The following is a 24579-nucleotide window of genomic DNA, read 5'->3' as shown; positions in this document are numbered from 1 at the left end:
TCCTGGGCAAGGCAGACTGAGCTGTGCCCAACTGCCAAGTGTGCAGGATGTGAGCAGCAGAACCCCTGGCAAGCCCCAGAGATGGAGCCGTGAGTGCCACGGGGCCAAATGACACCAGCACGCTGCTGCTCAAGGAGTGACAGGAACTTCACACAACTCCTCATTTCTTGACCTGAGGGAGCAGCTGGAGCTGGGCCAGGCCAGGGCAGGCTCAGGCTGGATTTTGGGAGAAGTTTCTCCCCCCAGAGGGTGCTGGGCACTGCCCAGGCTGCCCAGGGAACGGGCAGGGCCCGAGGCTGCCAGAGCTCCAGGAGCCTTTGGACAGCAGGGATGGACAGGGGGGATTGTTGGGGGGTCTGGGCAGGGCCAGGGGCTGGATTGATGATCCTGTGGGTCCCTTCCAGCTCAGGATGGTCTATGATTCTGTGTTTCTTTTGTGCTTAAGACACCCCATGTGTGGCTTTTAAAGACCCATGCCCAAGCTGTAATTTAAAAACAGATTTTGTCCATCTCAAATTATCATTTTAGTTAACAGAAGCAAGCACTGATGCAGGACTGGAAGGCAGATGGAGACTGCTTATTAAATGCAGCTTTTCCAGGTGTCCCTGTCCTGCCCCAGGCAGGATGAGCCACTCCATGAGTTTCACTAAGCTACCCCTGCAGCAGGGTTCTTAAAACCTGCTGTGAAGGGAAGGTTTAGCTGGGATTCTGCACGTGGGCCATGTTCACAGCATTACAGCTCTTCCTGATTCCAGGGCCTGATTCCAGGAATGCTGAGAGGCAGCTCAGCCTGGCAATGGCCAACGCCCAGCTCAGACCCTGCAGAGCAATCTGTCCATCAGATCCCAGTGTCAGATCCAGAGAGGAGGCTGCCCTGGCACTTTTAAAAGGAGTTCAGTAGCTGGGAAGGCAGCTAACCCTTCCTGAGGTGAAAGAAAACTCATCTTTTAGCAGGAGCACCTCAAAGAGTGTCTCCACAAGGGAAGGGATTTCCCAGACAGAGGTCCTGCAGGAGCCCAAAAACCTGAGCAATACATTGCCACAGCAGGGACAAATGTATCCCCAGAGAGATAATGAAAATCCCTTCTTACAGGAAGGCTCTCCACACCACGTTTAAACAAAGTACTCATTATCTACTTAAAATAAAATAAATCCTTCCTGTTGGGGCAGTGTCACAGCCTTCTTGCTGTGGTGTCTCCATTCCTGGGAAGCTCTGGCAGAGCCTGCTGTGCTTTGGAAGGCAGTGCCTGTGTTTCCAAGCCCCAGCACTCACAGGCAGGTGTAGTTTGAAGTGCAATTGCTGGCAGAGAGAAGCCTCCACGCTCCCAACAAAGGGCTTTGAGCACTGACTGCAGTGACTGGGAAAGGGAACTGAACTCCAGAGAGTTCTGGGCTCTGTTTCAGACAGCTCTGAGAACTCTCCTTGCCACTTGTGCTCCTCACAGAGCTGCTGTTCCTGCCCCAAGCTCAGATCCTGCACTGCTCCTTGCACAGCTCCCCACAGCCAGCAGGTAGACAGAGAGCTCCCACCAGCTCCCACTTCGTGGGACAGCTGGAATGTCTGGGCCATACACCAAGGCTCCTCAATTCCCAGCAATGCTGTGATCACATGTCAGCTCTCTCTAACATGCCTGAACACCCAATTATCACCATGAGGGTTTACAGAAGGGAGAAGCCAACCAGACATGCTGGAGCATGACCACACGAAGACTAGCTAGGGAAAGAAGTGGCATAAAAAGGTTTTATTTTCTTAAGGAAAACATCAGCTTGTTTGACTAAGCCAAGCTGCAGGCAGAGGGAATGTTTCAGACATTTCTCCACCCCAGGCAATGAGGGAGCCTTACCTTCTGAGGGCAGTAAAGTGCAGACTGTTATCTGGAGATGTAGGTGTATGTTCTAGATGGAGAGCGGGTCTCATTCTGGGCACTCGGTGGCACATTTAAGAAATCCCAAATCAGAATTGTATCATCATGGGAACTACTAATGATCTGAAATTCATCAAACTGGAGCCGAAAGACACGTCCTGAATGCTCCTGTGGGCAACAGGCAAGCAGTCAGCAAGGCAAGAGGGAAACATGGCAGTGCACTGGTATCACACAGGGATCTGGACACACAAGGTATGTTCAAACTCTGCTATGCTGACTCAAAAACCTTCATAATTATACACAGATAGAAGAAAAGCTGCTTTTGTCTAAAACTCTTTACAGAAAACACACGGCTCCCAAATCCAGTGCTGTAGCCTGAACCTCCCTCAGTAGGCCCAGCCCAGCCACAGGCTGAGATTATTCCAGATGGAAGATGTTTGTCCATCAAGAAGCAGCAATTTTGGCCTCTGGCTGGCACTGATGCTCTGCTAGGGCTCCTTCTCCTGCAGAATTCTCTGCTGACTCTGTTTCTGTGCAGCCCCAAACAGCACACCCCAGCTCCACCCTGCTGAGAGGATCCTCACGCTCACACAGCAGCAGCCAGGAATTCAAACTCTGCCATAAGAAGGGGAGCACATGCTCCACCAGCTCTTCCAACAAATCTCAAAGTGGGATAAGTAGCCCAGAAAAGGCTCTCCCTTTAGTCCAGCTTATCCACGTTCATTAAATTTAAAGTGAGGACTCTGCCTTTATTGGAGAACTAACCCAACCTGGCAGAGTGATCCAAAACTCCAACCTGAGCTACAGGATACCCACAGAACATAGAAACCAAGACCTTTTTCATGAAAACTAAATAAAAGAATAGTTAAATCTTATCTCTATACCAAGACTACTGAAGAGAAAGAAAAAGGAGAAGCATTTCCAGCCACATAAGCACTTCTCCAGGTGTTGGCAAGGCCAAGCACATGCATCAGCTACAGTCAAGGACTCTGAGTTGCTATGGGCTTGTCAAACTGATTCCTGAAGTAAAGTTACACACACATTTGGGTGGAAAGAACAAGGAATCCATTCCCCCATCTATTTTTAATTAAGTCTGCAGTCACAAGCCAAAGCCCTTGTTACAAAGAAAAATACACCTTCAGCAACTAAAGCCTTAAATGTGACTGTCCTCTGAAGGGCTGAGAGTTCCTCTGGCAATCTGCTGGACTCAGCCTCCTTCCCCCTTCCCAGCTCTTCCTTCCAAAGTGAAGAGTTAGGAAGAAAGTTTGGGAAAGGCTCACAAGATTCTTGTCCCTTTTTTAACAGGAGGAAATTTAAAAGCAGCCCTACAGTGATATTAGGGAAACACCAATAACCAGAGTGATTTGATACAGAATCATGATGATTTCTTTTTCTTTTAAGAGTATCTGAGAATATCAAACCAGAAAAAACTGATCTTTCATTTAAGCTCAGATGCAAATCATTCAGGATATTATAATAAATTTTTATTCATTCTTAAGCACTCTAGACTTCATAAACCATCCTGACATTCCCACCTATTCCAGAATAAGGCACTGAAACACCCCTGACTACTCCAAATTAATTAATTTTTACTTACCACTAACGTACGCAAGCATAACGTACTTGCTGGGGCACGAGGGTCAAGAGCAGCTTGCAAGTCCCAAACTTTAATTTTCCTAGAAGTAAGAGAAGAAAGACATTATGAAAACAGAAAATAACATGCAAAGCCGTGGAAAGCTTGCCAGGCTTTCCCTGCAGCTACTTCCTCAGGATCAAGCACACAGTGAGAAATACTACTGCTCAAGCTTGTAAAAGCCAGGAAGTTTTGAGATTCTTTGCTGCAGCCATTCCAGTGATGGCTCTGTGATGGCTGTGACAGAAAAGCTGACAAAGCACACACAGACCCCTCTGCAATGTGGGAAGGAAGCTGGGCCCACCAACCCCAGGCAGACCCAAATAAAAGCTGCTCCAGCAGCCAAATTCCAGTTCAAGAATTGTTTTCAGTAACTCTCCAGGCAGAGAAAGAAACGGAGACTTTGGATAAGGATGTAACTGCCACGAATCCACAATGCACTGCAGACACTAAGCAAGCCAGAAGTGCTCTGGAGAGGAGTCCTACAATCAGCCCACAGAAATGGTCTGCAGACTTCTGAGAGCCCCCCAAGAGAAAGGCTAAATTCTGGGAACTGCTTTCAGACCTACCCATCATAGGCTCCACTAACAATCCTCTTGTTGTCGAACCTGATGCACCGAACCAGCTCTTCATGGCCTTCTAATACCCTTAAACAGGCACCACATTCAATGTCCCAGAGCCTGGGGAGAGCACAGGAGAAAGGCTGATTCCCACGCCCAGGGTTAAGCATCTACTGCCTGGGTTGCTGTGGGAGGTATGTAATTTGCTTTAAAAAGTGTCATTCAGAGCAGCTACAGCACACGTATTAAAATTATTGTAATCACTCAGAATCACATGCAAGTAAAGCTCAGATATGTGTTATTCTGGGAAATTCCAGCAGCGTTTTCTGTTCTCTGTAAGCCATTGATTAGAAGTTCAGAAAATAAGAAAACCAGGGAGCAATGTCTTCCCCATCTCTCCCAGCAGACGACAAGGCAATACAGCAGCAGACAAGAGGTTTTGTTCGCTCTGAAACCTCAGTGTCCCACTCTTCCACGGGCCTGTGAAATGTTTACTCCCACACTGAGGTAAGCCCCATTCATAAACCATCTGCCAAGGAAGTTCTGCAGCATCAGAACTGAGGGAAATCCTCTTTTCAGGACAGAAGGCCCCCGTTGCCCAGGGCCAGCAGCTGGTGGCACCCACCTGATGGTGTTGTCCGAGGAGCCACTGACCACGAGGCGGTCGCGGTACTGCAGGCAGGCGATGCCGCGCTTGTGCCCGTTCAGGGTCCGCACGAACTCGCACGTGCTGGTGCTCCACACCTGGGGACACGGCACAGACTCCCTGAGAGCGGCAGCAAACAGCGCTTCTGCACCGCATGAGAAGCCACGAGGAATTCACAGACAGAGGGGCCTGAGGCTCACAGAGGAGCGAAAACCCACAGGGCACCTTCAGAGGCCAAGAGCAGGGCCTGGGCACCAGTGGGGACCCAGCAGGGACAGAGGCACGGGCACTGCTGTGGCACTGAGAAGAGCTGGGGGTTCTATCTCAAATATTCTCAGGTGGCAGAGACTGCACTAAATGATTTCAAAACCTGAATTACACTTCATAAGTTAAAAATCATTTTTAAAACTGGAGTTAGCAAACACAACACCCTCACACGTTTTTTACCAAAGGAATTATTAGGAAGCTCTTAGTTAGAGAAGGTCCAAATGGCCTTTAAGCTTGGTCTTAACCGTAAAGGATTCAATCAACTTTGCCCATTTTTAATGAACTGTAATTGAAATTGTAACGCCGAGTATCAAGTGGCTCATTTCCCAACACAGAGTGCAGCAGGATCTCTGGCAGAGATTTGGACATGGAACTGCCAAGAACTTCCTGGCCCAGGCTAAGGCAGCTCTGGTTCACAGAGGGCAGGGTGGAAATGGCTTTGTTATATTAGTGCACTCTGGGTAACTCAAATCTTCTGGTATGTAACAGCCTTCAAATCCAGCCTCTGGATCCTTCAAACATGACACAGCCTGGCCGAGCTGCTGGGAAGGCATGGTGAGGAAAGGCCCTGCTGAGGAACTTCATCTCTGGACAGAGCTGCCGAGTGAAATTAAAAATACCACTGGAAAAAGGCACAGGATGTGCCACATTCAACAGAGCAACTGATCTCAAGACAAAGTTCAAACAGCAAACAGGCTTTGCTTTTCCATGGAAATATTCCAGTGCAGCTGTGTGCCCAAAGCCACCAAGAGCCAGCAAGAGGATGCTGCTCACTGAGAGACATCAGAAAGGCCCTGGAGCAGAGCTCTGCCACTGACCTTGATGGTCCTGTCCCCCGAGGCTGACACGATGTACTTGTCATCGAAGTCCACCACGTTGACAGCAGCGCGGTGTCCCACCAGCACGCGGCGCAGGGTGATGTCCGTGGGGGAGGCCATGTCCCACACGGCGATGGACCTGTCCTTGGAGCACGTCACCATCAGCCCGTTGCTGAACCTCAGGTGGAGCACGGCCTCGTTGTGGTGGATCAGCGTGTTCAGAACTTCCCCTGTATTTACATCCCAGACTCTGCGGGAGAGAGGAGCGTTATCCCAAGGGAAGGGATGGCTCTGCGGGGGCACAACAGGCACAAGCCTGCCCCAGGCTCCACGGGAGAGCTCTGGCTGGCTAACCCCTGGCAGGGCTTGTGCAAGGCAGGAAGAGGGCTGCTGGAAGTGTCCTCACTCCCAGCAGAACTGCAAGTCAGGCAGTGCTCCATGTGTACTGAACGCCCTCTCAGTAAGAGTCACGACTGCAACATGTCAGAGGGCACTAAAAGAAACCCTAACTGAAGAAATTATTGCATAGTTGGCCATCAGGCACTCCAAAACTTCAGGATATGCCCTGAATCCCTCAGGTCATATTCCTTCAAAATTCCTAATGCTAAAAGAACAAAATAGATTTTGAAGAAAAATTATTTAATATGATCTTTTGCCAAGTATGAGTATCTTGCTTCTGGAATACAAATATCACATTAATCTTAGGGATGTTTTCTGATATTCAGAGATCATTGAAAATATTCCCTGAAACTCAAATTATTTTTGTACAAGAATTTAACACTCACCTCACTGTAGAATCTGAAGATCCAGTTACAATAACTCTTTCATCATATTGCAGACAAAGAACTGAGCCAGTATGTCCCGTCAATACTTTCAAACATTCCAAGCTTGTTTTGTCCCAAATCTGTTAGAAACAAGAAGGGTCAGATCAACGTCAAGAACATGGATCAAGACTCGAACGTTGTCACAGCTGCAAAGAAAGGAGGAAAACCAGAACCCAGGAGGGGTGAGTCTGTCCCATCAGTGAGCCTGGTCCTTCCCCTTAGCTTTAGGAAGTCTTGATGTAAGTTTTTGAGAGAACAGTGAAAAACAACCAAGCACCATGAGGAGATCAAATCCTGTCCAGCCAAAGAAGTGCCAGGGAGGATGAGCATGGAAGCAAAGTCCTGGCAATGAAGCAGCCACAGCCAAGGCCAGTGGCACACAGAGACCTCCCCCCTCCTGGGGAAACACTGATTTCAGGGCAGCCTCTGTAGTTAATGGATGTGATTCCTGGCAGTGCCCCAGGCTTCCAGAGCAGAGTGCAGGGGAGGACTGTGCCAGGCTCAGGCATCCCACCCTCACCAACCAGACACTGTCCCATGAAGCACAGGCAGCTTCCAGGGCAGAACCCCACTCACAGCCAGGGCAAGGACCAAGGGAAGGGCTCACCTTAATGGAGTTATCTCGTAGGCCACTGATGATCTTCTCATCATCATACTGTAAACAGTAGACCCCTTTGCTGTTCTCAGAGCGGCACTGGATCCTCTGCAAGTTGTGCCTCCCACACCTCCAGTTGGATTCTATAGTCTGACCAGAGGGCAAAAACAGGAGTTTGGCCTCAGGCTGCAGCAGGACTGTCCCACACCCCCCAGCTTCCCACATTCACACACACCATCCGTGAGTCTGAAGGACATAAAACAAATCTCTTCCCCTGCTCCCAATAAAGGCACACAAGCCAATGAATTACTGTTAGCACTTCTGTCATTTGTCATGACAAAAGCTGTGTTTATGGAGGAAAGCAAGGTCAACCAGCCTTAATGAGAATTTCACAAGGAGCCATTAGAGAGATACATTCCAGAACCATTTCCCCCACATTCATGTGACCAACCAACAAAAGCTGCAAAGATGAGACCAGGAGCTCACATGGTGCCTTTTCTAGCCTCACCTGGTGACCAATGTGACAGAACTGCTGATTCCAACATGTGAGTGAAGGGATTTTCTGGGTCTTCCCTTCCCCTACCCAGCCATATCACCCATTAATTGTACTTACACACCTTGGAAAGAGGTGTTGAGATATGAAACCCTCCCGAAAGTACATAAAATCCTGATAAAAATAAAGCTCAGCAGGAACTATAAGCTTTCAAATAACCCAAACTTGCTTTCCTCCCCCCACTTGAAATCTGTGGAAGAGTAGTTCTCAACATTTTCATTCTGAGAGGTATTTTTAAGGAGACAGACCTGACACGCCTTAAAAAGCTGCAAACTATTTCACAGCAGAACCAGCATGATTTTCAGGTCTTAATCAGATTTACTCCTTGTTGGAAAATCAAGGCTGGATTCAAAGAAATGTGGGGTTTTGGACAGGAAGATCCTAACACAACCATAAGAGAAAGTGTGCCCAGAACTCCAGGCCAACACCTGCAGCATCTGGGCAGGCTGGGAAGCTTTCATCAGAATCTGTTTCATCTGCTTAGCTATTTCCCTGGAATTCTCCCCAAATACTGCATGGAAACCTGGGGAGAAGCTGACAGACTGGCAGCTTGTTTGGAAAAGCAAATTTATTATGTAATCCTAACTTCCAAAGCAGTAGCAGGCACCTCTGCAGCTCCTCCAAGATTAAAACTGACTGAACCCTCAGTAAAGACAGAAATGGAGTGTGACTGTGACATCCCAATTCTAGGAAAACACGTCTGCTTCAAGGGAAAACTGACTTTCCACTTTGTCTTCCACTTGTATGCTGCTTAAATTGTCTCCCATTATGCAATTTGGAGAGAATTACACCCAGTCCTAATACAAACCTGATGTGCCCCAGGAATTTGTCTAAATCACAGATATGAAGAGAGGCTTCTAGAAGAGCAGCTGACAGATCACTCAGCCCCCTCATTCCCTTCCAGTTTGGTGGGGAAACCAATGAAATCAGGATAGTGAGGGTGCAGTTTGGGATCAGCCTTCCTGGCCAGCCAGTGCCCTGCTGACTGGCACACTGGGAACTGGGCCCAAAGCTGGCACTGCTCTGGAGAGATCAGCCCAGCTCATCTCCTTGCTCAGCACGCAATGCAGGGTGGGAGGGGAAGGACAGGCAGTTCCCAAGCTTTATCTCATCTGGGCTAGGAGGGCATGACTGCAGCTCACCAACTCCTCTGACCCTCAGAAACAGGAGAGGACTGCAGGCATCAACAGCAGGAACCAATATCATTACAGATCAGAAGGCAGCAGAGTTAAATATGTAATTGTAACACTGGAGGCACAGGAGATAAGGCATCAGAGATCCCAGGGAGCCAATTTAAATAGTTTTAGAAACTATTTATGTTCAGATACTCAGTTCTGAACAGTCTTAAGGGAGAGCAGGAGAGCTTCCCCAAAGCCCTGTTCTCAGAAAGCTCTGCACTAAGCTTGCACCAAGCATATGCCAGAGGAGCTGTGAAAGTTCTGTGAGCACATCCACACTTCAGCCTGCTGTGCCACACACTCCCAGCAGCTCCAGAACCCACGGGGAACCCTCCAGATCAGAAATGCTGCTGGTCACAGCTCCCCAAAGAGAGCAGCATGCAGTGGAAGTTTGCTCACCAGGCACTGGGGACACGAGCTGGCTCAGTCCTCACAGGTTCACCATAGGAAGCTACTTCAGCTGCTCCCCATAAGAAAATGCTGGCTTCAGATAAAGGACACTAAAGTCTTGTGTACCTCTGTGAGGGCAGCAAGGCACATACAAGTGCACATTTCAGTTCTGTGAGGAGATGTCATTCCATATAGCCATTATGTGGTGTGGCTGCTGTGGGAAAAGTGCCTGGTTCTGGAGAACTTGTAAAATCCCCTCACGCTGCCTTAATTCTTGGGATGCTGGGAAAGCAGCCATGACACACAGAATGTACAGCAGCACTTCCCTGGGCAGTGGAGTGAAACCAGATGTGCACATCCAGAGAAATAACATTTGGGATGACTGAACAGACTGAGTGGGTGGGCAACTGGAGGACCCTCCGAGAGGAACATGGTTAATGAAGAACTGGCAACCACATGAAAGCTTCTGCTACAGGGAATTTCTGGTCATTGCTCCATGGTGCAGGGAGTGAAAGTCTTCATCTGCACCCTCCTGCCAGGAGAGATCCTAACTGGATAAACAGAGCAGGGAGGACAGCAGGTATGAGGGTGAGGAGATCCCTCTGTCTATGGCCTCTTACAAGCACCAGGGAGTCAGGGCTGAAGAATCCCACAGTTTATTTGTGTATTTATGGTTCCAAACCAACACCAAGACATCCAAAAGCCACTACCTCATTTTCTACAGATGCCCTCAAAAATCTGCTCTGCCTCTGAACTCAGGCTTCCCCAGTGAAAGGCAGAACAGTCTCTGAATTCACACCCACAATTTCTCACACTCTCCTAAAAGCTCACCAGAGCAACAGCAGTGAGAAGCTCACAAATGCTGCAAAACCAACAAATCTGGACATACAAGGGAAAGACCTAGCATTTGCCACAGCAGGAGAGTCATTTGGCAGCTGAAGTGGAGCACAAATGGACTGAAAGAAAAAAAGGCATTTAGTGAGAAAAGTACAAACAGAAAATAGTCCAAGATGTAGAGGTGCAGCCAAGCCTAGACCATGCCAGAATATATTCACTGGTGCAAAAATGCACAGTGAAAAAAATGCAATTCATCTGCATTAACAGCTGGAACATTAACTATACGTTGGAAGTGTTAAGGATAATCTGCTGGGAGCAGGGTTTTTACCATTGGATAATGTACACTGTGTTCAGCTCCTTGGCTAACAATTGCATTTTTATCCTTGTGAATGTTATTGCAGAGTAAGTGGGTTTATCTTAATCCCATAAACCAAGGAGTTTCTGTTCCCTCTGAATACACAATTCTCCTGCAGGACAAGTGGGGCAGGAAAAAGCAGAAGGAACATCCACACTTGTGACGTGTGCAGGGATTTCTCCTGACGCATGAGGCCATGAAAATCCAACCCTTTGTTCTTCTCATGCTTTCCTCAAAGGGAAAAAGGAAAATCCTCCTGACCAGGCAGAGGGAAGGCACAAATAAATGAACTTGTGTCACCAGGGTAGGTGAGGACTTAATAATTCCTTCATGATCAAATTAAGAGGCTCTGATAAGCAAAGCCCCCAGGTCCCCTTCCAGGGCTGCTCTCCAGCCCCTCTGTGCTCAAAGCAGGAGTGCTGTGGGCAAAGGGAACCAAAGGAGCCCAGCCAGGGCCCCAGCCCGTGGCCAGGGCAGCTGAAGGGGGAGTTCTGCCCTGCTCACAGGAGAGAGCTGCAATCTGTGCCATGCACCACAAGAACTTGGTCCCTCCTGCTCCAAAGCCTCCCCTCTCCTTGGCTGGCTTCATTTTCAAGAAATGCTTTTTGGAAAGAGCCTGTGGATTAGAGATTTTAAAGGCTGGCTGAAAAAATTTCTAGGCATCTAATGCTGACCAGATTCTCCCCACACATGTACATAAAATTTCTCCAGCATCATAATTAGAGCAGTACTAAACAAACCCATTTCCCTCAGAAATTACACCCTGCAATCTTCATAAACAACCAAGTCCCGATGCTGGCAGGGACTTAGGGCAAAAACTGACTTCTTTCCCTTTTCAAATTGTCCCAAGGCTTTAAAATTTCAGTTCCAGTCCTAAAACCTGAACTTTTCCAGAAATCAGAAGAACACTGAGTGTTTATCTGATGGCCTGGCACCACATCTTTGTAAAGTCTTTGACTAAACCACATTTTTATTTTCATCTTAATTAGGTGGACCCAAGTCTCCATGGAAACGAACTGAGGGCACTCCCCATGTGCCTCAAGATAAGGAGAACATTTATGAAATAGTCTTCTCAACTCATCACCAGAACAGATACTTGTGCTAATCCTGAAGGGACAACACAATAGTTGGCCAAGCTTCACAAATAATATGGAAAAATTCCAGGGACTTGGGGTTCTGGAGTGGGTAGGATGAAAGCTCCCAGCCTGGCTCTGTGCCCGAGGACAGGGCCCATGGAATGGCCGGGGCTCCCACAAACAAGGTCTCACACCAGGTCTGGTTTTCTAGCAAAAACCCCCAAATCAAAGAAGGTTTTCCCTTTAAAAAAAGCTCCTAAAGAACCCTGGCAGTTCAACATGTGACTTGGAGATGTTCGGAGGGACTGGACCACCTCTTGTGAAATGAAACCTAATTAAATATTTGGTTTCACAGCAGAGGTAGGGAATAACCATCTCTTTCCAAGAATTTGGTTTCTGATCTCTAAATGTCCTCTTATTTTCAAATCAAATGACTTCTAAAGTGACATTATGTTCCTAAAATGTGTTTGGCATGAAGTAAATAGACACTGGCACCACCACATTTCTGGAGAGGCAAGGGAAGCTCCTCTGCCAAACCCCTGCCTGTGTTACCTTCGACTCCCACCACTGTGTGGTTGCATGAACTTTTGACCCACGATGCAAGTAGAGCCCAAGGGAAAGAATTCAAATTTGCTGTTTTATCATTCCTCATTTTTCCTTCCAATTGTTAATTCAGGTTTGGAATTATTTTTCGAATTCTGACAGTCAGAGAGCACATTCTGCTTTGAGCTTATCTCTGCCCACAGCCCAATTTAGCAGCAGCTGCAGTAAATTCCTAACTTTCACCCTTGCAAACAATCTAGCAGGATTTGGTCAATCACTGTGGTAAAACACCAAATGACAAGATTTCTGTGCTACATTAAATATATTTAACTGTATTAAAACCCCCCTCCTTTGGATTTGTTTTTAACAACAGCTATATAATTCTATAAATGCTAATATGGCTCCCTGAACTCTGACCCTCTGACAGAAACAGGAAGATCTTTAAGATCCAGACAAATATTTGAAGAAAAAACATTTTGGTATTCAGAGACAAAAAATTCTTCATCACATCTAAGATGGAAGTCTCCTTTAGGAGCTTCTACACATTGCTGTGAAATATGGAAGAATGGAGAAGGTACAAAACTGTGGAAGAGCAACAAAAACTGGAAGAGGAGGAAAAAGTTAATCTTAAAGCTAGGTTTGATTGTTATTGGTACTCACTCTCCACATTTTAAACAGTATTGAAAGCTTCTTTTGACAGCCCTTTAGGGAAGCAATTTGTGAAAAGTACTTTAAAGGGTGATTTATTTGAAAGATTCTAAAAGACTTTTGGAAGTGGAAGAATTACTGGGCCCTTGACTATCAGCACAAACACCAACCCCACTCCAGGTCAGAGAACTGGCAAACAGGAATATTTCAGAGGGCTTGAGGGAATAGGCAAGCAGGGGAAAATCTGCTGGGGCAGAAACACTCATTGCTTCAATACATTTTTAAATTCTACTCTTTTCCCACTCACAGCTATTCAAAGACTGACAAATTTTTATATTTATTATTGATATTGGGGATGAGAAAAGCACAAGGGGTTTGGGTTTTTCCTACTTGCTTCATCCTAGCAAGAAGTATTCAATTCAGGAGCTTTATTTCTGTGCACTGGAAAGCAAATCCACAGCAACTAAAGAACTACAGCATTAAAGCATAGATTGGGATAATTCAAAAACCCTCAGAACACCTTCAAGGAGTCCTTCCATCTCTAATAACAACACTGCCTACACAAATGTTCCACTTAAACAAATGAGTTTCAGAAGAATAACATTAAAATTGTGAGTTACAGTAGTGCCAAACTGTTTCAGTGTTCTAGGCAAATGTTTTCATGCTGCATTTTGCCCATTTTCTTGGCAGAACTAGGCCAGAATTGTGCAGAAAGCAAGAAAGTATCACACTAAAAGCTCTTAATCCCACAGGCTTCTTATCATTGCAGCATCACTCTTGTTCCCTGCAGGGAAACACATCTCCCCTCCCATAACTAAGTGGATCATTCAGCTCACAGGTAAATATCAAGTTTGGTCATATTTTGCCTAAGGTGTATTTCATGCTCAGTTCTTTAAATGTCTATAAATAATGTAGCAAGGTTTATAAAAAGAAATTTGGAAAATACATTATGACTTCCAGCAGAACCATTTTACAGCTAGGTTCAGAGTTGAGGATAATTTTGTTTTCTGAGTGCCAAGAAGCACAAATTGCTATTTGCCATTCCACACAGTGATTCCATTAGTTCACATCTGTCTTCAACATCAAAACACATTTCCTCACTAATGAATTTCAGACCAATAATTTCCCATCCTGAAATAAATCCATGACAGTCTGTGGTGTAACTTCAGAGCTTTGTGGTGAGTACAGCAAACAGAGCAAAATACATTTTCTCCTGCTGGCAGAACACTGGGATGATCCTGATTTACCAGAAATATTTCAAAACCACCAACCAAGGCAAGCCCAGCTCTGTAAATGTGAAAACAAGATAAGCAAAATATCTACCACTGATGGCCCCGTGGGTTCATCACCATAGCACTGATGATTGTTCCCATCAAACCACTGGAGAGAGGAAAGATCCCCTATGAGGACCAAAGCTGTATTTGCAACAGTCAGCCACTGCTTTAGAAGTGGTAAGTTACATTTTAAATAATTGCTGTTAAAGGCATCAACCTCAGGTCACCTTCTAAGTGAGTGTATCACCAATATACTGAGCATTCAGCAATACAGGGAATTATCTTGGAATAGTGTGTCCTAAACCTGCTATTTTATTAAAATCCATAGTCTCAGAAGAGTTCCAAACTCTTTAAATGCAAAAAGGATGGTGTTAACACCTAAACCAATGCACCTGCTGTGCCAGGGAGCTGCTGAGGGTGTTTTTTACATCATCCCAAGAGCAGCAGTGACACAGATTCATTGCTCCAACATTCACCACTTCTGAAACCCCAAAACCAGCCCCATTATCTGCCCTGCAGACTGGGTAGACCAGAACACCTACCTCTATATCCTGGATTATCTTTGGGTATAAGGACCTGTAAAACGAATTGGGGGGCCCATCTGTTGGTCTGTTTTTAAACAGGTACTGATCCCTAGAAAGAAGGAGAAACACAATTTTCAACGTACCACAAAGAATCCAAACCCCACAGGCAAAGCCTGCCCAGAACAAACCCTCAGCACATACTCTCAGAAATAGCTGGGAGAATTTTTAGTATCACTATTACAACCCTTGTGACTTTGCAATTTGACAAATATTTAGAATGTTCAAGGTTAAAAAGATAAGTGTTTTCTAGTTCTGATTTCCTGCTCCACAAGGTTTCATCCTTGTGCCATCCCCTTGCTCTGTACATGCCTTTGCTCAGGCACACCACTAGAGAGCACAGGGCAACAGGTTTCTGAGGCAGAACAGCTCTCCAGAAACTGGTGAAGGACAGGAAAATAAGGGTTTCTCTTTGAGAGGCTTCTGCAGCCCAAGCTGCTATTTTATACTTTAAGAAAAAACAAACAAACAAAAACCCCCAACAAACAAACAAACAATAAAACAAACCCACCCAAAACGAAACCAAACAAAAAAAGTCCAATTGGAAATACTTCACTTGAGAAAGAGCCCTGCAAATGTGCTGGCACTGTTTTTTGTGAGCTGATGGAACTGACAGTTCTCGCAATATAGAAATTCCAAATTTGCACAGACTCAAGCAAGAAAAACTGGTGTCAGACATGGGAGCACAAAAGGACAGGGACAAAGGCAGAGCAGAAAGAGGAGCTGACAGCTTTGGCCTCCAGCCCCAGCAGAGGTCAGGAGCTCAGCAATACCCATTTCCTGTAAAGCTCCTTTTGGGCAGAGCTCATGGGAGGACGTGTGCAGGAGGCTGTGCAGCACCAGGGCAGCTCAGGTGTTCCTGTCATTTTATGAAAACTCCCTTTGCCGGGATTTTTTCTCCTGAGAAGCCTCAGAAAAGTGATGTAAACAATAATTATCTGATTGCTTGGAATGTGGTTTGGAGGTTGCTTACCAGCAGGTGCATCTTTGATTGGTTCCGTGTGAATTGTGTTAACTTCATGACTAATCCCAGTCTAGCTGTGTCAGGCTCCTTGAGTCTGTCACAGGTTTTTATTAGGATTCTTTTCTAGCCTTCTGATGTCTCCTTTCTCTTTCACTAGTACAGTTTTAGTATATCATTTGCTTTTAATATAATACAATACCAAAAAATACTAAATTCTAAGAACTTGGAGTCAATTCCCACCTCTCACCTCATCCTGGGACCCACAGCACCATCAATAACCCCAGTCAGGCACTTACCAGCCCCTCCTCTCCGAGAGCCCCTTCCAGAGCGGGTCCGTGCGTACCATCCTCTCAATGAGCTTCTTCCACAGCATCCCCTCCGAGATGACTCGCTGCCACTCCTTACACACCAGCTCTGCTGCACACAGGGATCTGGCATCGAGATAGGAAAGGATGTTTTCTGCTATGTGATCTAAGCCTTGCTCTACAAAGAAATGAAGAGCAGTCAGTGAGAGCACAGAAACAACCAAAGCAGCTTTGCAAGACATTGAGAATCCAGAGCTCCGGGGCACGGCAGCAACGTGACAACACTGCCATTGTCAGGGGCACCACTTACAGGTGAGTGCACACAGACACACCAAAGTATCTCCAAGGTTTTGTCTTTCCTGCCTGTTGGACAGTCTTTCTGCCCTGCAGGGAGAAATCAGCAGCACAGTGCAGCAAAAGCAGCGTGGACAGGCCCAGGGAGGGGATTCTCCCCTGCACTCTGCTCTCCTGAAATCCCACCTGGAGCAGGGATCACATCTCTGGTGTCCCCAACACAAGGACATGGAACTGTTGGAGCAAGTCCCGAGGAGGCCTTGGAGCTGCTAGAGGGACTGGAGAAGCTCCCCTCTGGAACCAGGCTGGGAGTGCTGGGAATGTTTAGCCTGGAGAAGGGAAGGTTGTGTGGAGACCTCAGAGCCCTGCCAGTGTCAGAAAGGGCTACAGGAAAGTTCCTCTGCATCAGGAACTGCAGGGCCAGGACAGGGGGAATGGCTTCCCTGCCAGAGGGCAGGGCTGGATGGGACACTGGAGAGAAATCCTTCCCTGTGGAAAAGTCACTGCTAAGTCTGTTCCTTATTTCAAAGACCTGCAATTTGGCTTTCCACAAAACTCCCCTGAATCTGAGATGTTGAATAACTTAATTTTCATGAGTAACATACATCCTTTGGCCAAGCATGAAAAAAATCTTTCAAACCAGGAGATGACGACCTTCTTAATTTTCCACTTTATTTCATGACAGCCCACTTTAGGCTTCAAACAGTCCTGACAAATCAAAGGAACTACTGTTATTTTTTTAGAGCATGAAGAAAGTATATTCATACAGTCCTCAACTGCACACTGAATTTCACATGGCCTTCATAAAAATGAACTGCAGCAGAAAGCAGAAACTAATATATGTGAGTCTTACTCATTTATTGATTTTTTTTCTACATAATTTAGGTAACTGTAACGTATGTCTAGTGGACCTGTCCTTTGTGTCTGTGCTTTGGACCTGACCCTATTATGTTAATCAGGGTAAATATTTCAGTTGACATCCATTTTGGATGTAGCAATTTAAACCTGTGAACTTCTGCTAGGAGTAAAAATCTCGAGAACAGATTTGATACCAGACAATATGCAGGACTAAGTTTAAGACATATTAAGGCCTGAAATAGCTGCATATCCCTATTTTACATTAAAAGACAGGGATTTGTTTTAGAAAATTTCTGAAATAGGTACTAAAGCCTTTCAATTTTCTGAAGGAAAATGGATTTGACATCTATTGGTAGACTTTTCAAAGGAAAATATGACACCCATCCCTTATGACTCTACAGAGTCTTTACAGTTTAACAGAAAATGGTGAAAAAGAGCTGTTGTTGACTAGAGGGAGCAGCTGAAGGTTTGGTTGAATTTCAATAATAAATTCAAACAATTAAAATTCACAGGGATTTCAAAGGTCCATGTATAAATAACACTTTGTATGAAAATAAAACACAAATGTGGGATGTCAACCCTCTAAATGTGATCAACATTAGATACAAAACAGTCCCACATATCAGGAAACATCCCACAGTTACCACTCTGTCACTGAAAACAATTCCATCAACTCTTCTTCCATTTTTCCTACATTCTCACAGGTATAAAACTGGTCAGGACAGCGAGCAAAAACTACTCCTATTTACAACAAAAGAATCTGACTTCAAGACAAGCGAATCCACCTTTTAAAAAGGCATCACTGAATATCCTGAGTTGGAAGGGACCCACAAGGACCAACTCCAGCTCCTGGCCCTGCACAGAAGGACCCCAAGAATCCCTCCATGTGCCTGAGAGTGGTGTTCCATTCTTCTTCAATGTGACTGCAGCCCAACACAGGATTGATTTCAATCAGCTGGGATTAAGGTCTTGGGTCAATTTAGACAGATGTTCTTCGCATGCCACAGCACCTTCAAGGAAGGCTGAACATGGGAGTAACTCCCAGTATTTACACTGGGGACAAGCAACAGAAGTTGTAAAGATGTATTTTGGTATCTACAAGTGTGATGTAAACTAGTGTCGCCTTACAAAGCTCCCAAAATTTTCTTAGGCAGAAATATAGAACATGAAAGAACTGTATAACTCTGTATCAGCCCTGAGGTATAAAAGCAAACAAAATCAAATTTTAATTGAAGATCAGGCTTACACGTGAAGGGTCTGGAGAGTCAGTCCTAGGAGGAACAGCTGATTTGGAGTTTTTGGATTTAGCTTTTAGGCTTTGCATGGCCTCTTCCACCCTCAGTGTTCAGAACCGTCCTGGCATTCCTGGGATAACCCCAGAGGCTGCTCACACACTGCAGGGTGAAGCTGCCCAGTGGGCTGCCAGGGGCACACAGAACACACTGACCACCTACCTAGGCTCATTTCCCACTCTGAAAAGAATGCCCACACTTCTCCTTTTCCAAGAATCATACGAATCACTGCCCCTAGCAGCTAGAACCCAGAGATACAATTTCTTCCAAAAACTTACCGAAAAATAAATACTACTTTACCAGATTACAGCCTAGAGATTCTATGTATCCACTACAGCTGCTCTGCATTTTTGTGAGAAAATTCATTGAGCAAGTGTAAAAACACATTTCATATCTGATCAACACAGGCTGACACTTGTGGGTGTCAGAAGAGGTTGTGAGTAACTGAGAGGAGGAGTCAGGGCTGGACAACACAATAAAAATCCACAAGGGGTTTTGCTCTCAGGTCAGCAACAAGAGTAGACAAACTAGATGCACCCACCTAAGCAGAAACTCAGAACAACATTAAAATGTAAGAGGTCCTAAACTAAAATACCTCTGCAGTAGCATTTTCTGCATGAACAAGGAGTTCAGACCAAAGCTTGCAGATACACAACTTTTGTGACAACTCAGTTCCAATCCCAGCACTAATTCTTTGGGATACACCAGTCCGACCATTTTAACGTGGAACAACACTGGCATCCAGTGGCCACCACAATTAATCACAGAAGGCATTCAGGCACCCTGCTGCCCTTCTCTGCAGCAGGAAGCAGCACGGGCTGCCTGGGAGTGCAGAGCATGTCCCCACGGGGCTGCAGAGCCCAGAGCAGCTGCCCTGGCTTTACCTGGCAGCGCAGTGATGAAGTCCCGCTGTAACATGGGCTTCAGGTAGGAGTTAATATGTCCATGCTGATAGTGACACATCCGGGAAATGAGGTGTTCCACAAATTCCACTTGATCTGATTCAGACCACTGGTCAAAATATTTTATACACAAGTCTTTTTCCTTTTCGTAGTTTCCTTCTGATGGTCTTTTTCTTGAGACAATCACAGATGAAGTTCCATTACTTATCTGGGGTTGGAAAAGGAACATTATTTATATATTAGTGTATATTTAAATATTGGTATTTATATATAAGCTATAGGAACAGCTTAATAAAATCTCTCTGGAGAAAGAACATGTAAGAAGATGCAAAGAAATAATCAAAACTAAATTTTAAAACACATTCCTCAATAAATGAGTTAGATCAGATGAAATTCAAAGACATTTTTAAGTCTTTCATAGCCTTTGCTCCTAAATTACTACTTCCATTGAAAGTCTTGAATTCTTCCCTTACACCTCTTACTGCTTAAACTCCAAGGGATGTAATTGTTTTTAGAACTACCTTTCCCAGCTCAAAGCAGTGGTTTCTAGGCATATTGCAGTTTGTCTCCACAAATATTGTGCTCAGATTCTAGCAGTTAAAATAAGAATTCGAGACCCTCCTGTCAGTGTTGCACTGGCTGTCCACAAATAAAAACTTGGAATCAAGGGCTTGGTTTGTTTTTGCAGAACAGCTCCAGTCAATGCTTGGGGCATGCACATGAACACCTCATTAAAATCCTAGGAGCTTCAGCTCCTCATCAGGATGGCCCAGAACACCCTGGCAGGAGCCACTGCTGACTACTGAGCACAGCCTCAGAGTGATGCCAGCTCCTCTGAGCCCCTCAGGAGCCAAGGGGCTGCTGGGGAGCAATTGACAGCTCCAAAATATTCCCAAACTTCTTCAAAGCAAATGGGTTGTGAGTCCTTGCCATGTTGAACTTCTCTTTCTAAACAACAGTCACATGCTCAGAAATATAAATTAACTTTAATCCCAAAGAGGCTTTCACAGAGCACTGTCCTTCTAAGGTCAGCACAAACTATAAAATCTGAGCAAAAATGGTAATTCCTTGAGGATTATTCACTGGCATCATCCTTCACTCAATGGCTGAGCTAATTTTAGGAGGATACAGCCAACAACATCCAAGGATAATTATGCAGACCCACGATTTGGACATTTCTCAAAAGCAGGAACATACAAAATCCAGGCACCTCTCCTTCTGCATCCATGTTAGTCCTACCTGCCACAAGGTATTTTTCTTTGGAGACTCATCCTCATTCTGATCCTCCATTACTGACGTGTTCTGGAAAAAAAGAACAAATATTACTTCAGCTTTTTACTCTGTGACAATTTCTTGCTCTACAAGCATTACGAAAAAGCAAATCAATTGAACAAATAAAATTCATTTTCCCAGTGAACGGAATTCTCAAAGACTTCTGGCCACAAAACCTGAGTATTATAAATAAATTCCCCTTTTAACTGACATGTTTATCAATTCCATTTACTGTAAAGATAACTCCCCAACCCCGCTTCAATTTCCTTTGACAGGTTTTCATGCAGCCTTTCAATGCTTTTCTCACTGGGAAATAAATTCACTTTCATCCTACTCAAGCCAAACCAATTAAACCTGTCAATGTATTCAACCAGCACTTTCTGCCAAAGTTAAATTGCGTACAGCTAGGCAAAAAAAAAAAACCAAAAAAAAACCACTATACACTACTTACATGCAACAGAATATGCTTTTTTCCCAGCTCTAGGAATAGGGATCATTCTCTGCAGGACATCTCTGCAATTCACTGCCCAGGCTGTGTCTACAACCCTTGGCAGTCACCCCTGCCTTTACTGCAGTGCTCTCCCCACATCAGAATTGCTCCACACTATTGCTTTCCTCCCTTTCCTTCACCAATAAAAGATGGAAGCATTTCTACAAACCTGCAGCTGCAAATGTTTCTCTGAGCTCACCTCTGTCTCCCAAAGCAGTTCTCTCCTTTCTGCCCCTGTTGTTGATGAGCTGCTCCCTTTTGCTGTCCATGGCACACCCACCATCTCCCCCTCCCTGCTCCCAAGTCCCTCATTCCCAGGTAGCTCCAGCTTCCCCCAGCCCTGCCCTCCCCATGCCCATCCCCAGGGGACTGGCAGAGGGTTAGCAGGACAAACTGAGCGTCCTCAAACACCCGTGATTATTTCAGCCTTCTTCCCTTCTGTCTCAACAGGAACAAGGAGCCCAGGTAAAACATACAGTGGGGTAAGTCACACAATTCCCTTACTCCTGCCATCATGGATTATGGATAACTCCCTAGAAACTACATCCACCCCCACCCAAAACACAATTCCATCTCAAAAGCATTCCTCTCCTCCTCTTTCCTCCATAAGGATGTGCTGCACAAACCAAGAACCTGGAAAATGAACAGTGTCCTGCCCACAGCAACCCTTCCTCCCCTGCCCAGCTGCCTTGGCTCAAGCTTACCCTGAGCCCCCTCCGAAGGTGTGGAAAACACGTGGCACATGGGCTCTGAATGACAGGAAAAAAACTGTACCCACAAGTGATGGAAAGACTCAACCACCTGGTCTTGACACACAAAACAATGACATGCACAAGCCCAGGAGGCGGCTGGAGGGGAATCCAGGAAGGAATAAAGGCAGGAGATGTCTGGGGTGACTCCATAAAAACATGGATTTTAGTGTTTCTGACTTCCACAGAACAGACAGCCACACCTTCCATGGTTTTTGAAGCCATGGTCTCTGCAGGGCCATCCCAGTTATTTACAAGCCCTATCCAGTCCCTCTCACTGGGGCACAAACCAGTGCAAGGGTTGCTCCTCCCCAGCAGGGAACACACAGCAGCCCCTCACTGACTGGGACCCAGCCAGCCCACACCAGTTACACCATTCTGGAAAGCAAACGTGCCATCAGGGAACTATGCAGGGTGTCTTTGATTTTATTTTATTTCAATATGAATATGTAAAAGCACTCATTAGAGTGATTATATGCTGTTAACTGTGCATCCAATTAGTGTGTCCTTAAAGGAGTAAGGAACATCTCCTGTCCTTTGGCAGCTAAAGGCTAAATAAACCCATGGATCCTGGGAGCTACGAGCAAGAACACTGAGAATATCAAACAGGTGGCTTGGGTCAGCAAATTCAGCAGAAATCCCACGTTTTATTCATCTATGCCCCCTAACTTTCCTTCAGCAGGCTATGGTGGGACTCTGCCATTGCATTTCTCCCTTTATCAGGAAAAATCTCAGAGATCCTTGCCAGCTTTCCCAGGGATGGAGACTAAGAACTGCCTCCTAAACATGATGTCATTCTAGGAACATCCAATAAAACTACAGCACAGCAGCACTGTGACACAGAGTGCAGGGACACAAATGTCACCAAAACCATCAGACTTCCACACCAGCAGATTGCAGAGTGAGTTTCCCTCTGTGCAGTGCCCCTACTCAATTCCACTGTGTCTCCACTGCTGCCCAGGGAAGAACTGGGCAGCAGGCTTTGGGGAGAGGCCAGAGTCTTGGAATCTCACAGGACCACAGAATCGTTAAGGTTGGAAAGACCACAAGGACCATCGAGTCCAGACTGCGCCCCATGGCCACCTTGTCCCCAGCCCAGAGCTCTGAGTGTCACCTCCAGGTGTTCCCTGGACACCTCCAGGGATGGGGACTCCAAATGCACCTCTGCCCAGAGACACTCCCACGTCCTGCCACCATCTGAGCCATGACTGAGGGGGCAGATAACAGCGCTTGATTTTTAGGCTGGAAATGAACACCAGATTCAGATATTCCACCAGGAAGGTGACAGCTGCATTCATTTAATGGCATCTACTACTACATCCAGTCTTTTCCCATCCTGACTCATTCCACTCTTTCTTACTGTATTCTAGAGCTTTTAAATCCTTCATCCTTTCCTTTTCTGCTCCCAAATACATATTTTGTTTTCCCTATTAGATCTTCTCTTCCTAATAAACCTGCTCTGCTTCTCTCTTCATCATTTTGGGGTCATTCCCCCCATCACACACATCCCAATTCAGACTCCAATCTCTCTCTCCAGCACTTAAGCCTACTAACTGGAGACCAGGAGGTGATGGGTGGATCATCTGTTGGCTGGAATAAGCAATTAGACAGCTCTGATCTGTCCTGTCCATTCCCAGCACGTGGCAGAAGAAGGATTTCAGAATTCCTGACAGCTGGTGTCACCAGTCCTGGCTCCTGGGCTCCAGCCCTTGTGCAAGAACACCAAGAGGCATCTCCAAGTCCAGCTCTTCCCTTCCCTCAGCAGCACCTCTTGCTCACCCCACCCACCTCCACATACAGCCAGTTTCCCAGGAGGCTTTGAAGTGGCATCACCACGGAATTCACCCCAGTTCCCCACAGCTCTGCTGCTGAACAACTCCAAGGCCTGATGGAAGCACTGACATCTCATCCCAGTGGTCCCAGCAAGGCCGAGCTGCCCCTGCAGACATTCTCCAGGCAGGATTTCGACCCTCACAAGAGCCTTGCAGCTTCTCACAGTGAGAGCAGAGCTTCTAAATATTGTCAATTCATCTTGTTTATAGGTTCATTTTTTCCAGGAATTCTTGTGAAGTTGCTCATGGCTCTTGCAAAAGTAGAATGATTACTTCCAACCAGCTGTCATTCCTTAATTAGTCAGCCTGGAGTAAGTGCTCTCCATCCCTCCTGGGAACAGCAGCAACAGCCAAGAGATAACAATGGGTCCAAGCTGGGATGTTTTGTTGCTGCCTCACAGTTGTTGAAACCCAACTGAATCGAGTTACACTGAGCAAAGCCCCAGCCTCTACTTCCACTGACTGTAACCAGAAATGGCAGTAAAATTCACACAGAGCTCCACAAGCTGGGCAAGTTTAAAAGCTCATTTCCTGGAGATTTGTATCCCACATTCCTTGTTTAGTCCCACAGAAACTTCAGGCTTTCCTTAGTCTTTCTGCTCCACAATATCTCAAGTTTATGGCATTTCTATGGGGTGCAGAAAACCATGGCAAAAACAGGATCACAAGTTACTTGGACAGAAAGAGGTTCTGACAAGCCTAATTACATCGAGCTAATTCCTTTTGGAGATTATGAAAAGCTTCCAAAATAGAAAGAACCATGAACGATCCCCAAAGGCAAAGATATTGTAGGTATTCTAAAACTCCATAAATCACAGTTTCAATGAAGATCCTTGGATACCAGGCAGCAACTGATGTCTCAAGCACAGCAGTTCCACAGATCTGAAGTTGTGAGGGGCAAAAGCACTCCGTGTTTTCCTGCAGGTGAGTGGCACTGCATGGCTCCCCTCCCTCAGAAGGTGCAGGAAAAGCTGCACT

At 45.8% G+C, this 24579-nt stretch overlaps 1 protein-coding gene across 3 annotated transcripts in view; it reads right to left on the bottom strand.

The window, feature by feature from the left end:
• The window catches only part of FBXW11 (F-box and WD repeat domain containing 11), a 58239-nt gene that overhangs the window by 3404 nt on the left and 30256 nt on the right, over positions 1 to 24579 (bottom strand). For all 3 annotated transcript variants that reach the window (XM_059859791.1, XM_059859793.1, XM_059859792.1), the window contains 11 exons: positions 20498 to 20560; positions 19241 to 19466; positions 15904 to 16090; positions 14605 to 14695; positions 7221 to 7358; positions 6575 to 6693; positions 5790 to 6039; positions 4684 to 4802; positions 4068 to 4178; positions 3463 to 3541; positions 1845 to 2033 (listed from right to left, as the gene is read on the bottom strand). In XM_059859791.1, the coding sequence (XP_059715774.1) occupies positions 1872 to 2033; positions 3463 to 3541; positions 4068 to 4178; positions 4684 to 4802; positions 5790 to 6039; positions 6575 to 6693; positions 7221 to 7358; positions 14605 to 14695; positions 15904 to 16090; positions 19241 to 19466; positions 20498 to 20560 (1545 nt within the window). In that variant the 3' untranslated portion in view covers positions 1845 to 1871. The remainder of the gene's footprint in view (positions 1 to 1844; positions 2034 to 3462; positions 3542 to 4067; positions 4179 to 4683; positions 4803 to 5789; positions 6040 to 6574; positions 6694 to 7220; positions 7359 to 14604; positions 14696 to 15903; positions 16091 to 19240; positions 19467 to 20497; positions 20561 to 24579) is intronic.

The sequence above is a fragment of the Haemorhous mexicanus genome, chromosome 15 (genome assembly GCF_027477595.1).
Source record: "Haemorhous mexicanus isolate bHaeMex1 chromosome 15, bHaeMex1.pri, whole genome shotgun sequence".
Lineage (NCBI taxonomy): Eukaryota > Metazoa > Chordata > Aves > Passeriformes > Fringillidae > Haemorhous > Haemorhous mexicanus.
Note: the sequence above shows the minus strand (reverse complement) of the source record. Positions and strands in the feature narration are given on the sequence as shown.